Source organism: Magallana gigas, chromosome 3 (assembly GCF_963853765.1).
Source record: "Magallana gigas chromosome 3, xbMagGiga1.1, whole genome shotgun sequence".
NCBI classification, from domain to species: domain Eukaryota; kingdom Metazoa; phylum Mollusca; class Bivalvia; order Ostreida; family Ostreidae; genus Magallana; species Magallana gigas.
This window is the reverse complement of record NC_088855.1, coordinates 2,357,990-2,375,133: the sequence shown is the minus strand read 5'-3', so window position 1 is coordinate 2,375,133 and position 17,144 is coordinate 2,357,990. Positions and strand designations below refer to the sequence as shown.

Below are 17,144 nucleotides of genomic sequence, written 5' to 3'. Positions count from 1 at the left end.
TCAAATTACACAAGCGTCGAATTTTTAGTAATAGTAAGCAAATACTACACTTGCGTGCAAAAAGTATGTCATTTTCCCCCTGAAAACAAGACTTATTTTCAAAAGGTTTTCCGTTATTATTTTTTGTCCGATTTTAAAGAAATTTATATTGATTTAAGTAGATTCCTTTCGCTATTTTTGACATTCATTAAAATAGTTTTTTGACGACTCATTTGTACAATATATTTCAGACACAACACGAAGATATTTCTAAGAGCTCTACTATATGTCTTTTGAAATATGCAAGCCGAAAAATCTTACTTTGTATTATTAACTTCAAATTTCAGAAACAGAGGGTTGGAAAAATATTTAAATATGATGCCAAAAAAAATCTAGAGAAATTCTGATTTTATCAATCCAAATCTTTTCAAAATCATTCAAGGGGTTACTTTTTAACGATTCTTTAAAATGTGTTGATTTTCAATGAAATATATATAGTGTAAAGAAAAAATTGTCATACTTTTGGCACGTGAGTGAAGGCACAGTTTCTGTGAACCTATGAAACTAGTTTAAAATAACAAAAAAAAAAATATGTTGAATTACGTCTGTTACATTGACATTAAATTGTTCATACCATTCGAGATCATGAGTTTTTATTCACCTATTGTGTTTCAACGCTTCTCCATTTCGTATGTGATCCTACTTTATCATTTATACTAGCCAATTCTCTATTTTCAATTGCTCTACTAACCGTCAGGAGCAGATGTACCTAATTGACATAATTAGATGTAAATAAATTTTATAAATATAATCTATGTTTTGTATAAAAACCACGATCTAAATATAGTATGACTTATTTTAATTCTCTGTTTGATACATGAAGTATTATATCGGCTCATGTACAATGTAACATGATATATATGCAACAATATATTTGATGATATGCGGACGAATTGTGAATCTATAAATAAACCGATCAAATTTTCCCAAAAAGCAAGTGCTCTGCAAAAAAAAAACCAAACAAAAAAACCCCCATAAAATCTCCTTTCCAACATTAACAAAAAATATTAAAATGCAAATTCATGGACGTCATCTTTTCCAAGGAGAGTGGTATTGTACAAATGGACCCAGAATATGCATCATTCTAATATCAGATTTATAAATAAAATAAAATTTTAAAATATTTTTTTATACAAAAATATTGCTGTAAATGATAAAGTGCCGTAGTTAATTATCCACATCATCTGGTATATTACAACATTGTCCTTGTGTGAAAAACATCATATAAAGAATTTAAACAGAAAAGTTTCAAAACTATTAATCAATTTGAGACGAATTTTTCTTTGTTTAAAAGAAAAACCCCAGACGAGCTAACAAAGTCTTCAAAAACAGCTAATATGAAAATATGGCCTCATGGTGTGTATAGCTCTTAATATCATCCGGATATTTGGTGCAGTCAGAGACAGTCTTGAGTGAATAAAGAATTGAATTGGTGCAGTTAATGCAGATGTAAGGATTATCCATTACGTCTGTCTTAGAATCCTTCACATTTAATAATAATTACATTGTAAAATTAATTCTCACATTTTTGTACGGTCTCTTCGTCTATATATAATGTGGCCAAACTATGGTCACAGCCATTTTAATTTCAATTTATTTTAGAAAATAACAAACATGTTTAGTGAGTTTCTGCATTTATTGTACATTCATTTAACTAACTACTTTAGTGTCGATTTGTTATAAAACATTAAATATATTAACAATTTATTTTAAAAAAAGATAACAACATAATGAACACTTCTAGAAAATCAATACACAGAAATAGAAGTTCATTTTATTATATAACATTAAATACTTTATTTTTTTTATTAGGAACACTTCTAGAGAGTTAACACAGACAAAAAAGCTTGATTGGAGTGTAGGTGTTGTCACATCTACAACAAAATACTACAAGCAAGCCCATCTACATTGTACCATTGCTCATAAAACATTCAGGGAGAATCACAGTTACGTACACAGGGTTAGAAATGTCTACGTAGTATTTTCTATAAATTAAGTATTTGATAAAAAAACCTCATACAACAGATCTGCAACCCATTCATCACTTTATGCTTTGAGAACTATATTAATTTATTTTTCATTGGACCGCTATCAAATTAAAACATATATCTTGATTTAATTTTAGTCACTTTCATCTTATCTTAATAATGAGAAAGTTTTGTCCTCAATTGTCATACGTACTAGTCACAAGGTGTAGACTAGCTATACATACTTCAATTCCTTCACAATTTAAGTTTAATTCCAAGCAGGTAACAATTAAATGCTACAAATCTGCAGCTCTGTGATACATTGACAAATTATCCATCATAATGCCAGGCATCCCACGACACTGAACCAATTACAAGAGGTGCAAGGGCCTTACCGCTCACCTGAGTAAAATACAGCCCGATATGGGATTCACAGCATACCAATAAACTGCTTTAATAAATGCAGAATTTACATTATTACCATAATGCAAAACAAATATAAAGGAAAATAAGTGATGAAGGATCAAGAAAATGAAAGAGATTGGTATTCATACAATAGCATTTTTTTTATATATAAATTCTGTCTACAAATTATCCATTTTTACATTATGAGCAGTAAATAATTATCAAACGTGAATAATCAAAGAGGAAAATATTAATAAAGTTCAATGAATGAACCCCATTCAGTTGAATGTTTGTTGGTGGGTAGATGTAACTCCAACTTAATCGGTCACTTTTTATGATAAAAGTAAAACACCATATACACGTGTATAATAAATCATTCTGGTGCATTAGCACTACTCATGTTATTGGTCAATTAAGTGAAAAATAAAAATATTTGGGTAGGGGCAAAAAGGAGGGGATGGCTAATAACACATAATAAGTTTTAAGCTACAGTGTCAAATTCCCAGAAAGATTGTAAAAAGAATAATGTAAATCATAAATGTTTTCCTTACATAATCAATAAAGTCAAAACCTTAAAACCATACTGATTTTTCAGTATATATGTTCAAATGTTAACACAGTACATACAAAGGACAACATATGAACACAGATAATTATTGGTCACCATTGTGAATCAGGTGAGCTAAAACTAAAAAAGTCAACAATATACAATCATCCTTAATCTTCCAGTCTACAGCATTTGTTAGTGATTTTGTTTGGCACAATCAAAGAGGATAACTTCCATTGGGTTATGCAACTATAACCTGATTTAAAGTTTTGCAACTTTAAGATACTTAACATTTTGTATTTACAGTAAAATGTATAAATAGGCTACCCGGTAAATAAAATCTGGAAATTGAAAATCAGTGTTTCTTTCTCCTGACTTAGACAAAAATACATGTATATTTTGCAAATAAAAATACGACATAATTCAAACAAGCACAAAAAATATTTTTATAAATACTTCATCGCTTTGACGACAATATGATCCAGTCCTCTTAATCAGGGATCTCGATGAGCTGTTTTACTGTGCATACACAATACAGTTAACTTTTTTTTTTTTTTTTACAACAGTAGGACTTTTAATTCCACAGTACTTACCGTATAAAATGTACCCCAAAATTTTTGTTTTGTCAATCATATTTACAAAATAAATAATCAATTTCTTTTAATCGTTTTAGTAAACTTTAAGCTACATAATAATATCAGGCCATTTGAAGCACAGTAAAATTTAAAATGAGGGAACCCTGATTACAGAAATTCCTTTGACCAAAGTTTATACCGGTAAGTTTGAGCAAACAAAATGACGAAAATTACAGCAATGTGCCATCAATGCAGTGTACACAACAGAATCTATATAACAAACAAAAGTTCTAAAATCACTCAACAATAAAATAGTTATTCAATATAATAACAATAAACAAAATAGTTTCCATGTGTGTGTAAAGTATGTGTAAATAAGAGAGAAAGGGGACTTCACTTGACTACAGTTGGTAATACATGTACCAGGAGTATCATATATATCCATGTATTTTAAAATATTGTTAAAAAAAAAATCACAACAACTCTTTATATGCTTTGATCCTTACAAAGTGAACCAGCCATTCTATTGATGTACATTTGTATTCATCACGAGATCCACAGGTCACTAAGTTTGTGATCACTTCAAACGGCGTACTCACTTACATTGCATTGATAAAGGTAGACCAGCAGGAATGTTAACAAAATAAACGCTCACCACAGTAACAAGGAAACGCATTGTCAACACCCACACTTCAGCACTCGTTCAACTTTGACCTTAGTAGTCTCAATCATTCATTCTGATGACAAAAATAGCTTAACTTTTTCTTCAAATAATCATTGGCAACTGGTCCAAAGAACACCAAGATCTCATCTAGGATCTCAAAATACCATACATGCATATCCAATATGTAATAGTATTAACACTGGATACATTTAACTAAGAACATGACTTAAGCAATCAGTTTCCATAAGAATTTAAATAAAACTAAACACTGGGGTCTAAATTCAATGATTCTGGTGACTTAACATGAACCGGCACCGTGACTAAATAATAATCAATAAATCAATATAACATGACTTAGACTGGTATCACACCTCCTTATAAAACAACTACTCCGGCTTGATATGAAAGCTGGCTTGGGAGGAGTTGGGGTTGGTGAAGTCCTCCGTGTCCGGTTCTAACACCTCTACCAGGTAGTGTAACCGCTTGGCCTTTGTCCAGCTGTAAGTGTTATCAAACCGTAGGACATCTACAATTAAAGGCCTCTGTTATGTCATTGATATCTATATATATCAAAATAAAATATTAATCAGTCTTTTAAAAGAACGTACTGGTACACATCTATTCTTAAATTCAAGTTGAGCACTTAATAAGCAATCTTATTTTACTTAAGTTGAGTACCTCTATACTAGAAGTCAAGAACTTACACATTCAACATCATCTATAAGATGAGGACTTTTTCATGAATACTTCTCTGAAAGTTAAGACCCTACATTTTCCTATTCCATTTTAATCTTCTCAATCTTTTTTTTTTATACAAGTTGAGAACCTACACATTTCTAAATCTTCACAAATATTCCTATTTAACAAGTTCGAAGTAACATTATTTTATTTTGCTTAATCTACAAGTTGCGAACATACAAAGTGAAGTTAAGAATTTACACTTTCAACATCATTAAAAGTTGAGAATAAGTCTAGATTAAAAATGCTCCTTCATCACTATAAAAGAAAAAAAAGTTGCATGTTTCACCTTAACTTAAATTTGAGTACACACTACTTACGTATTCTACATTAGTACAAACTGAAAACTAGTTGAGAAACTACACACCCTTTCACCAGCACAAGTCGGGAAAACACATCTATACATTCTACACCATAACTTGTTAATTGTAAGAGCTTACAAGTTGAAACATTACACACCCCTTAATCAGTACAAGTTAAAATATTACACACTCCTAGATCAGTATAAGTTAGGAACTTTCACACTCCTACATCAGACTAAATATAAGTTGAAAACTACAGATTTTCCTGTATCAGTACAGGCTGAAAACTCACACTTTTCTCATTCAGTTCAAGTTAAGGACTTACAAGTACCTAACTCAGTACAAGTTAAGAACTTACTAGTTTTTCACTTTGTACAAGTTTAGAACTACCAATTCCTAATTCAGTACAAATTAATGAGGACCTACAAATTTCTAACTTACCTCAATTTGAGAACTTACAAGTTTTTAACTCAGTTAAACTGAGAACTTACAATTCCAACTCAGTACAAGTTGAGGACCTACAAATTCCTATCTTACTTCAATTTGAGAACTTAGTTTTTATCTCAGTGCAAGTTGAGAACTTCCTAACTCAGTACAAATTGAGAACTTACAATTCCTAACTCAGTACAAGTTGAGAACACTTTCAGAACTTTATAAACCTCTTAATCAGTACATGTATAGAAGTTGAGAACTTACAAGTTCCTATATCACTACACATTTAAACCTATGACACAGTATACCAATTACAATTTAAGAACAAGCTGAGAATTTATGCATAAAGTACAGGACTTACAAGTTCCTGCCTCAGTACAGGTGACGCTGCCATCCTCCGGCACCAGATGGGAGTTCACTCTGTGTGTGGGAACTACCTCCTCCATCTTACTCGCCTTCTGTCTCTCACCTGTTGTCCTCCGATACACACCAAACCCAATGTCATATCCCTGAGTAGAAAACTGCCACCTTTTTAAAAAATTAACAATTTCATGTGAAATAGAAAAATTATCTGGTTTTCAGTTGTTATTTATATTTTACACCGTAAACATCCCTGTAAACTTACTATTATGACATTTCTTTTTGATGCCTGGTAAAAACAATAATTTGAGATATAGATATCTTAGATAACAATATTTTTTATTGACACCACTGTGCTCAGCAAGAAACAACAGCATATGAGAGCACGATAATACAGGTTGTATGGATCTTAAAATCGTTTTGCAATTTTTCGTTATGTATTTAGTTTTTGGTCTTTCACTAGGATGAACTTGAAAGGCAATAACCTTCAGTTCAAGTTTATAACCCCAAAAATATCCATTCTACAGAGCTACGCAATGACATTAAGGTACCGGTACATGTAAAACATGAACATCCATTGACAAAACATCTCCAATACGGACATATAGTGTCAGTATCTCTACCTTATTGCACTGTTTTTGACGGCCACTTCACACTCCACCTGTAGAGAGGAGCCCCTCCCCACACTGACACACACTGCATTGTCAATGTCCGCTGACAACATCTGTTGTTTGTAATAAGACAGAGGAACTTCCCCACCCTGCCCTATCTGTTCAAATACAAGGCATAGTTTAAGGTGGTACAAAGGTAGAGGAAGGGGATGCAGCGAAGAGAAAAATCCATTATCACAGCATGGTACAAATGATGAGTTATTAGTGATTACTGGTACATTGTATTTCCAAATTAAGGGAGGTAACTCAATTCTTTTTTTTTTTTCATAATACATGTGCAAGAACTGTAACATTTCTAAACTGAGATTATCATACTGTTTTGATCATTCATCTGTTCAATTGCTTAATATACACCAACTACAGAAAAACTATTGCTATGATTGTTATACATTGTATGAGGTTTTCGTCTTGGGAATAGAACTGTCATTTATGGGTCAAAATGTTTATCACTTGTATTCCAGGATGACCATGATAATTTCAATGCAGGGGTAAAATTCTAGCAGATATACCTGAGACCGGCAGGTTGGATTGCCATCGGGATCTGTCCGCTTCCCTCCATAGCAGACAGGGAGCTGCTCCGGGGAGATGTACCGGTACAGAGTGTCATGGTAATTGGCTGACAAATCAAAACCACAACTGGTTACAATGAGTTAACAGGTAACAACAAGGATTTTCAATATACCAGGGATATGACTGCATTTTTTTTACATGGAAAAATAAAGCTGACATTTAGATCTAAAGTCAAATTAAAAGCATCTTCCTAATATTATATTAAAATTAAAATTATATTAAAAATCAAACAAGGCAATCAATGTATAATGTACAAATGTACAAAAAAAGCTTTTTTACCAGCTGGGAAATGTTTCTTTAATAAGACCCACATCAGGGAGATTGACAGTTCTATACATCTATTGTTTATGAGATTTCATAGTTACTCTCATTGACACAGCTAGCTGCAGGTGTGTAGCTTCAGGTTTGATAAAATTTAGATGGACGATATGGGCGCTAAAGTGCCTACCATAGTAAAAAAGACTGATTCATTTTATTTCCGAACACAGTCTGTACAAATATTTGGTTCCAAAAATTCCTCCTCAGACATTTTACTACAGATATCATCACTTAACTTGCCTCTGATATTCTTTTAAAACACCATCATCAGCCCCTACAGTGAAGTAGTTCAGTTGGTTTACTGGTGACTCTTGATCTCAAAATGAATTAAAAAACACTTAATTTTCAAAGGTTGAATAGCATCTTTAGGCTAAGTCTGAGGAAGTAAAGAGATGATGTCGGTTGTCGATTGCATAAAGAATTTAATGGTACTGATTTTTTTCCACAGAATTTGTGTGTAAATAAGGTTAATGAGTCATAAACTAGCACAATTTTTGGTAGCCATAAATTAAAGCTCTTTATTATGGGAGGCACTGTAGCTCCCATGTTGTCCATCTGAATTTACAGACTGGGAGCTACAGACGTGCAGCTTCAACACAGCCAGGTAATTAGGTTTGTGTTTTTATGATGCACTTTGTCATTTAAATAATGTATTCAATTTATGGGGTTGGTGTGAGAAGTTCTTACTGTTCTTGTTTAACCGGCCTCTCATTCCCAAGCTGAGTATTTCTATAAAGCTGTCCTTACCATTACAATATTGCTTTTCTGGGTCCATTGTTTACCACTTCAATTCTGATTTTTAATTAAGCTAATAAATAGAACCTTACTTCCTAAGATGATTGTCTTCTTGGCAGTGGCTTCTGATAGAAAAGGTTTCACAATGTTGTAGGCTATGGGGAAAAACCGAGGCGCTGAAACAAGATTAATTTTTTAATACCCAGGTAGTTAAAAACCTAATAAAAACGAAACTACATGCAATTTATACATGTATTTACTTTATCTCAGAAAATAAAGCTTGCTTTCATATGAGTGTTTTTGGATTAAGATACTCATGTACCATGTAATGAAAAATATAGAAAGAAATTTCACATATTATTCTATAACATACATGTAGTTCTGAAAAGTCAATCTATCTGTATAAGAGAATCTAGCTCTTTCATCTTGATTTAATTATTATCAGCAGTGCAGTAGAAGGATAATATAGCAATTTTGGAGAAACAATAAGAGGGAGTTGTTTCCTGCTGTCTTACCATTGATAACGATGGCATACTTCAAGGTCTCCGGGTAGTGGTCCTCAAACATGGTGATCATCTCACAGTAAGCATCCACACCTACAGACAGACAGACAAATCAGATGGACAAATCAGACAGATAAACAGACAGATACACAGACAAATCAGACAGGTAAACAGACAGACAAATCATATAGATAAACAGACAGACAAATATTAGACATATAAATCAGACAAATTAGACAGATAAACAGACAGACAAATCAGACAGATACACAGACAGAAAAATCAGACAGACAAATCAGATAGACAGATAAACAGAGAGACAAATTAGACAGATACACAGACAGAAAAATCAGACAGACAGATACACAGACAGAAAAATCAGACAGACAGATACACAGACAGACAAATCAGACAGATAAACAGATGGACAAATCAGATAGACAGATAAACAGACAGAAAAATCAGACAAATAAACAGACAGGCAGACAAATCAGACAGACAAATCAGTATCTGCTTAGTCTTATATTTACTCTACAATTTCTTTAATTAGTTTTTCCTCCTACCCGATGACAATAAGGTTGTCATTAAACATGTGCTTTTTGTTCAACATAGCAATCACACCACTAGGAGGATCTGGCATTTAATTAAATGTGTCTTTTATCTTTAATGAGATTTTTTGTCTTATTTCCTGTAACAAATAAGTATGCTCTGAATTCATCAGCTACCTATCATGATCGAGTGGTTATAATGTGATGGAGATCTCCCCCTCTGTTACCATTATTTCCTTATTTCCATGCCCCATCTCATACTTATAGAGAGTGAAATATAGAACAGTTAAACTACAAATGAATAATTTCATGTCCTCATCAACCCCAAAAACAAAAATGCCAGTATGTACTTGGTTTGAACGTGTGAGTTCAGATTCTGAATCTATATGATACAAGTATTGTCTATACTAGTATCATCTACACTATACCTGGCTTGTACAAGTGTTTCATTCCGAGCTTTGCAAGGTCATACAAGATGATCAGGGATTCTACTCTCTGACCTTTCTACAAAGAACAAATACAGAAAAAAAATTTATACAGGTCATAATACTTGTCAAAGGAAATTACTAATTAGAGAGATTTTATCTTTTCCTTACCTTTCACATCAAATCAGCTTTTTGTATGGATATAAACTTAAGAATCTCAGCTATAAAGAAGCTTAGTTATAAACAATCTGAGATCAAACCGCAGTTATAAAGAATATTGTTTACAAAGAGGTGAAAATTAATGTCTTAGAAGAATGTTTTACTGAAAGGTTTTGCAAAACAATTATAATATATTGTAGGGGAGTATATATCATTCAAGTTTAATTAACGACACAATGACCCACAAATAAGCAACAATTAAATGGACCACATTGTCAAATTATGTCAATTTGAGTCAAAGTGACTAAATATTGTGCTTCTAAATACGGTGAGTTAACCACTACTGTGATTTCATCAATATTTCGTTGAATTTTTGTTGATTTTGTTGTTAAGCTCATCCATGAAATTAAATGCTCATTGAAATGCAATTTTCTACTAACATTTTGTATTGATAGGGTCATTGGCCTCGATTTACCTACCGATAATCCTGGAAACTGTTATTTTGTTGAATCCACGAAAACTGATACCCTTGAATGTTAAAGAAACCACGGTATATAGCTAGACACTGATTACCTGTTTGCTGAGATCTAAGAATGTTTCTCTGTGGAGTTTTTCCAGAAGCTGAACTTTGGCCTTGATGATATCAGCTTTTTTGGCTGATTTTAACATGCCTGTAAAATATTAAACAGAAAGTATACAGACAGATACCCCTCATCTCATGCATTTGTTAATATATGGGCTACTAGTATCTCAAATTTGCATCACAACAGACTTTTCAATCCAACAAGATACCATTGAATCATTTAAATTTCATTGGGGCCAATTTTTGTGGCTTGTCAATATCTAATGAATGATGAGGATGTTATCTATAGATTCACATGTTCATAAATGCATTTCACCATTGTCACCATTCTTTATATACTAGGGAATGTTTGCCCCCGTTTTATTTCAGCCCCTTTTGCCCTCGTTGTCAGCCGGTGAATTTAAGACTGGGCAAATTCCAATGTCTCTTAATATCTCTTTTTAAACACAATGTGTCTGGGCAAATTCAAGATGGGGCGAAACTATTTGTAAGTGTAGAAGGGCAAAAATAACCCTGTATACAGTATGTAAAATTCCTCAGGGGACATTAAATTTATGGGTATCAAGGAAATCCACAAAAATGTAGCCACCACAAAATCCGCAACTCCACAGTACCTAGCTACATATAGCTCTGTTGGTAACTGTGGAATCATCATTGTTCATGGGGGACCAATGCTCATAGCTTCCATGGGTAGCCCAGCTTACCCACGAATTACATCCCCACAAATGAATATGCAAGCATCTGTTTAATATTTATCAAAAATGTCCAAATTTCACAACCAACGAAAATTACGTCCCCATGAACCAGGAAAATTTTGGCTACCCAGGAACACTGACCCCCCACAAGTTCAGTTGAAAAACAAAATCCATAAAAACTGAGCCACAACAAAATCTAACAATTCCACTGGGTCTTCACACAACAGATATTTCTGCTGTTGGTACCTTTCAGATCAATCTGTCCAAACGGATCGATCCAGACGGGGCAGCCATCCACATCCACACCAAACAGACCCCCCGTGAAGTATTTCTGGATCACCTCCGGACACTCCCAATCAGCTATGTTCTCCAACTTCTCTCTCTTCCTCCAGGAAAAATGCTGCAGATTCAAAGACAACTCATTTATTGTTGATTTCTAATTAAACATGAGGAATTAATATCTGCATAAAATCATGAGAATTAAGAATCCCGCATGTATTTAAAAATCTCACTACTTTTTTTTGACAGTTAATAACTTAGTGATATCAAAATACATGTATTATGTATAAGATAGTTGTTCAATTATTTGTATTCTCTAACTTGATACATATACAAAACAACAGAATTAAGGAGGCCGACTTTAGTTTGCATTGCGCATGCTTTTGCGCATTCTAAAATAATACAGTTGATTTATACTTCTTATGAATTTTTTTCCATATCACTTATAAAATTGAACACAATAAACAAAATACAGATAAAAATATCTAGATTTTTAAAGGAATTTTTTTAATTTTTAACACGATTTTTACGTTGTGCGGTAGGGGAACATTGCAATTGCGCTTTTATGACGTTATGATAAATTGAAGCTTTGTAGGAGTACGTTATAAGAAATAACATAAAAGAATAAGTAAAAATTGTACGCTGTTGAAATTTTATATACAGAATGATGCTATCCTCGAGGATATTTTCCTCATTTTTGGAATGAATCCATTATACCAATCATCATTCGTGATGATCCAAATCTATAGCAAAATTTGGTGCATTTTAATATTTTGAGATGGCCCCCACTAAAAACCAGACGATAGAATTTTGTGGTTTTTACATATAAGGTAGGAAATGATATGACTAATCATATATAACAATTTGAGAAAAAAGCTATTGTAGTATTTTTTTAAAACTGCTTTGATGTGCGGAAAATGACCGTTTCCTATATATTCCTTTTAATTAGTAAATGTACCTCTATTTTGAGATGGTCCCTAAAAAGAACCAGACGGTCGATTTTCATGAACCGTCGCAAATAAACTAGAGTTGGTTTAAATTACATATGGTTAAAAAATAAAGAGTTATGCTGTTGTAGTTTTTCCGCAAAAAAACCCAAATCGGCCTCCTTAAGTAATAGAAATGTTTTAACAAGAGCTTGGAGTTAAGGAAGTGCGTGACAAACTCTGATTGGCCGAAGGCTCAGGCTCTAATCATGGTGAGCTGTCCAGTCATTGGCTTATTGATATGAATACATTGAACATAGTGACACTTGCAAGACTTTATCCAGGGATGTATATAATGTTGAAACAGCGTCAATTTTACACAACAGAACAGATCTTCATCTTGGCAAACAACCGTCTGGTTTTGAATATGAATATTCTATGAATATTAATGAGCTTCTCTTAGTGAATAAGTAGAAAGGACATCACTGTTTGACAGCTTGTTCTGTTGAGCAAACTTGATAGTAACATCCAACTGAAAGTCCAAGCTCTTGTTAAAACGATCTTAAGTACTCGCATAAAAAAAAGGAATCTACATTATAGGATTTAGATATTCTTACAAAGTCCCACAATATAGCGACAAAATTTATGTTTAGCACTTCATATAATGCATGGATATAATGAAAAGAAAAAAAAATTGATGATTGATTTAAGAAAAAATGGCATCTAACAAGGAAACCAAGATCTTTTAATTCTGCACCAGCCTGTTTCAGCTGTGGTTCAAGCCATCAACTTGAATTTATCTAATTCCATGGAAATTAAATCAATCCAAATAAATGTGACTTACATTTCTCAGCATGGTCTCCGACTTGTTTAGATCGAAGTCTCTGGCTGCAAACAAACATTGCTTTGAATTATATTTCAAGAAATATTAGAATGGCACATCTGACACAATCATATCTTCTGTAGAAAGTTTTTGAGAGTACTCCATGCCTGACTTACCTCTCAACCATCTCAGCAGGTAGTAGTCGTCATGCCCTGGCTTCAGCACATCTTTTAATCTTTCTTTGAACTAAAAAAAAAAAAAAAAAAAAATAATACACTAATGCAAGAGGCCTGTTTGTTATTAAGAAACAGAAAATCGATAATACCGGAAAATAAATTTTGATAAATGGACCGCAGTAAAACATGTATGTAACAAAAAACCAGGGGCAAATAATTTAATTCTTTATCAAAGACATTAAACTTGAGGTGTAATTTGCTCTATCCTATTAGTTTATAATACAAAGTACAATCTAAGACTTAGGAGAATGAAAATGACTTTGCCATTGGCATGATTTCATTTTTTGCATTCTTAACGGTAACCTTATGTTTTGCTTCATATGATTTTTTTTAGTTTACACAAATATATATATATCACAATAGTTTGGTAATTAGAGATTAATGCACTGTCAAAATTTACACACAACACGGTCAAGTATCTGATTCAGCTTGTAAGTCTCAGTGTGAGCTAGGTCAGATACTGACCGCGAGTTGAAATGACACAGATTTGGACATGTCACCCTCTGATTATCTACCTTGTGATGTAAATCTCTGATATCAGGGTTATTCATATTTGTATTAATACTATAGTTACATATACATTGTACCATGTGAATCTGCCAATATCATATTGTGCTTGAAACTTATTGCTACATACAGCTTTATTTATATATTTATTCACCAATCAAGGGCCCTCAGGGGGCATAAACATTAAAAAAAAAAATAATATCATGATTATAACAAATAATGATTGAAATAAAAGCCTAGAATGTCTAGGTTCATATTACAGGCAACAATATGCAAATTGATTCATTAACACAATGAAATATATGTATGGGATTTACGCATTTAACTGTGTGAGATAATGACGTGTGAACACAACAGCTATACAGAAACAAAAAGGCATGACTGTATAGAATCTTTCTTATTATATCATTGATTTTTATGCATAGCATCAAATCAATCTCCCTGCTTTTAATATTTTCAGCTATAAACTTTCAGCTCTGGACACATCATACAGACCTAGAAATTTACCTTAAGTTATGGCTTTTTCTAGATTTATGATAACTCAGATTTTAGGGCAATGACAAAGCAGACATATGCAGCTGCTGACATTGAGATTTTTAAATATCACAAATTTTTATAAAATATGAATTTGGTACAAGTGCATCACGATTCATGGAAATAAGAAAAAACGACCTTAGAACATCCTGATTATACAATTTCGCCTGGTGCTCAGTATGCTACTGTGCCTGTACCAAGGAAACAACTGAACAGATTACAATCCCACCATTGATCTCCATCAACAGGCAACAGTTGTATAAGGCTAGACCAAGGCTCAGATTGTAATCAGAATAAAAAATCAGTTCCTCCAACACCTACACGCTGTGATTCACTACAGAGGAACATTCAACTTTCTGTCCCTGATGCTTACCTTAAACGTTCTGTACAATGAGTTAAACCTTAAGGTCACTGGTTTGATCCCTGCTTGATATTGTGTGTTGTGTGTTGTGTCCTAGCTAGCTATGAAATGGCAATTTATTGACATGTACATTGTCTCAGTCAACTCTGCTGCAATTAGGTATAAATCTGATTATGCCGGAGATAAACCTGTGATGGACTGGTGTCCCATCCATTGAGGGAAGTAAAAGACTCTCATCCATATAGCACCAGCCAGGGAAACCAGATTTAAGCACCAACTCTAGGCACATTCCTGCCTTGGATTTAACAGTAACTAACAATAACATTTTACTATAGATGTTGTCACTGCTTTCCCATCCCCCCTTCATTGAGGGATGAAGAATTTAAAGATTGGCTACAAAGTCAATGTTTTCTTTCATATTTCCTTTTTTTCCCCCACTTGTCATGATGTTTTAGGGTATACGTTATGTGCCCCCCCCCCCCCCCCCACTTTCAACAAAATTGCTATGGGTCAGCGAAAATGTAGTACTAAAGTTTGTTTACATGTATGTAGCATTGTCAACATTCCATCTGCATGCAAGTGAATACAATGTTAAGGTTAACACTCGAATGTGACCAGTTTCCACTGAATATCATTTTTCTCCATTGCATTGTTGCGTCATTTTTCATATATAATTTTATAACCATTTTAACAAGAGCTTTGACTTTGGGTAGTTGTGTCAAACAGCAATGTGACGTTGTCCTGTCTATTTCAATGCTAGCCAATCAGCCTAGCTCTTTGAAATCAACAAGATTTGTCTGGCTTTTGAGCTAAGACTAAGCAATCTATGCATATTTTGCTTAAAACCACGTCATTTTTAACTTGATTTGACACAAGGAATAGATAGCTATGCCATACTGAATGTCTAAGGTCTTGTTAAAATGGTTCTACATATGGATAAAATGACAATACAATGTATACTGGCAAGAAACGGCCGTACTCGACGAGAACTGGTCAGTTGCCTGTATATTATGTACATGTGTGAAAGAGAAATTGTAGCTATACACCCTGTCAACCTGAATATTTCAGTTCAAAAACATTCTCTCTCTCTCTCTCAATCCCTTTCTCTCTCTCTTATTAACAATTTTGAACAAAACTTGGCATTCATCATGTTCATTGTAGGTATATTATAAAACTTCTTATCAGCTGCTTACTATCCTTGATTCAATGCTTAAACTGCACATACTTGTGACAACAATGATTCAGACATATTTGGTTCATTCACAAGTATCTCGTTCTGTTCAATCAGTATCAAACTTCATGGAATTGTAAAAGGTACCTTCTGAAGACAGTCCTCTTGCTCTTTGCTTAGATCACCAACCCTTCCACTCATTGCTGAAGGTCATTGATCATCTTAAAGTTTCTAAGATATTTGAAGTTCCATTGATGGATAAGTGATCTAAATCCGATCCCCGAGTGTAACCAGTGTCTATGTTCTTGTGAGTCGTCTGGTTTGGATGACAAGTGTAAACAATATTGACAATCTCGATCCCGATCTAAAATATGGTGATTTATGATGGATCACCCCAAAGAGAATGAATGATTGAAAATCCAGTTTACCTGCGCGGTAGAAATTCAAACCATTTATAATTACTATAATGAATCACTTTTATTGAAGCATGAACATTTTTTAATATAAGACATGAAGATCGAGTGATTTTATAATGCTCAAAAACTTAAATTTATCAGAGATATTCATGTCTCTGTATTTATAGACCTTTTGATTTGACTACATATTGTAGCTGAATGCACGAATTTAAAGTGATTTGCGACAGATCGGAGTTTGATCTAATTTGATCTGATTTTTTAAGGGCTATTAGAAATAGTATAGGTTTATTTCCGGATATACTCGAGAAGAGGACAACCCCCCCCCCCTTTTTTTTTTTATCTACAAACGTTACTGTACAAAGTAGCAAATGTATACACATGTTTATGTCACATTTTAACCATACAAACCCTTTCCATCTTGTGTATTTGTATTTATTGTGCATATTGTTTATTTACATGGTTGTACAATCATCCTGTTGGTCTTTGAAGGGCCCTTATTGGTCAGTAATTTGATTTGATTTTTAATTATGTCCTTTACTTCATTCAATCAAAAGTCAGAATAAGGTTTAAATGTATTTTTCATGCCCTTTATTCATTGTTATACATGTATGAATAACTTATAATTGAAATACTTGAAAAACTTTTCTTTACTTAT

General features: G+C 33.2%; 1 protein-coding gene and 1 long non-coding RNA gene across 2 annotated transcripts; one reads left to right on the top strand and one right to left on the bottom strand.

Moving 5' to 3' along the window:
- Positions 1–1,781: 1,781 nt before the first annotated feature.
- LOC105318746 (SEC14-like protein 2) lies at positions 1,782–16,418 on the bottom strand. The gene is made up of 12 exons (XM_011416001.4): positions 16,221–16,418; positions 13,441–13,510; positions 13,286–13,329; positions 11,483–11,636; positions 10,532–10,629; positions 9,803–9,878; positions 8,839–8,919; positions 8,416–8,499; positions 7,210–7,316; positions 6,653–6,798; positions 6,031–6,197; positions 1,782–4,723 (listed from the first exon to the last, which is right to left on the bottom strand). The coding sequence occupies exons 1-12, from the start codon at positions 16,272–16,274 to the stop codon at positions 4,584–4,586; spliced, it is 1,221 nt and encodes a 406-aa protein (XP_011414303.3). The 5' UTR covers positions 16,275–16,418; the 3' UTR covers positions 1,782–4,583.
- LOC136273517 (uncharacterized) lies at positions 10,048–11,618 on the top strand. The gene is made up of 2 exons (XR_010711680.1): positions 10,048–10,286; positions 11,490–11,618. It is a non-coding gene; the product is annotated as an uncharacterized lncRNA (long non-coding RNA).
- Positions 16,419–17,144: the final 726 nt, after the last annotated feature.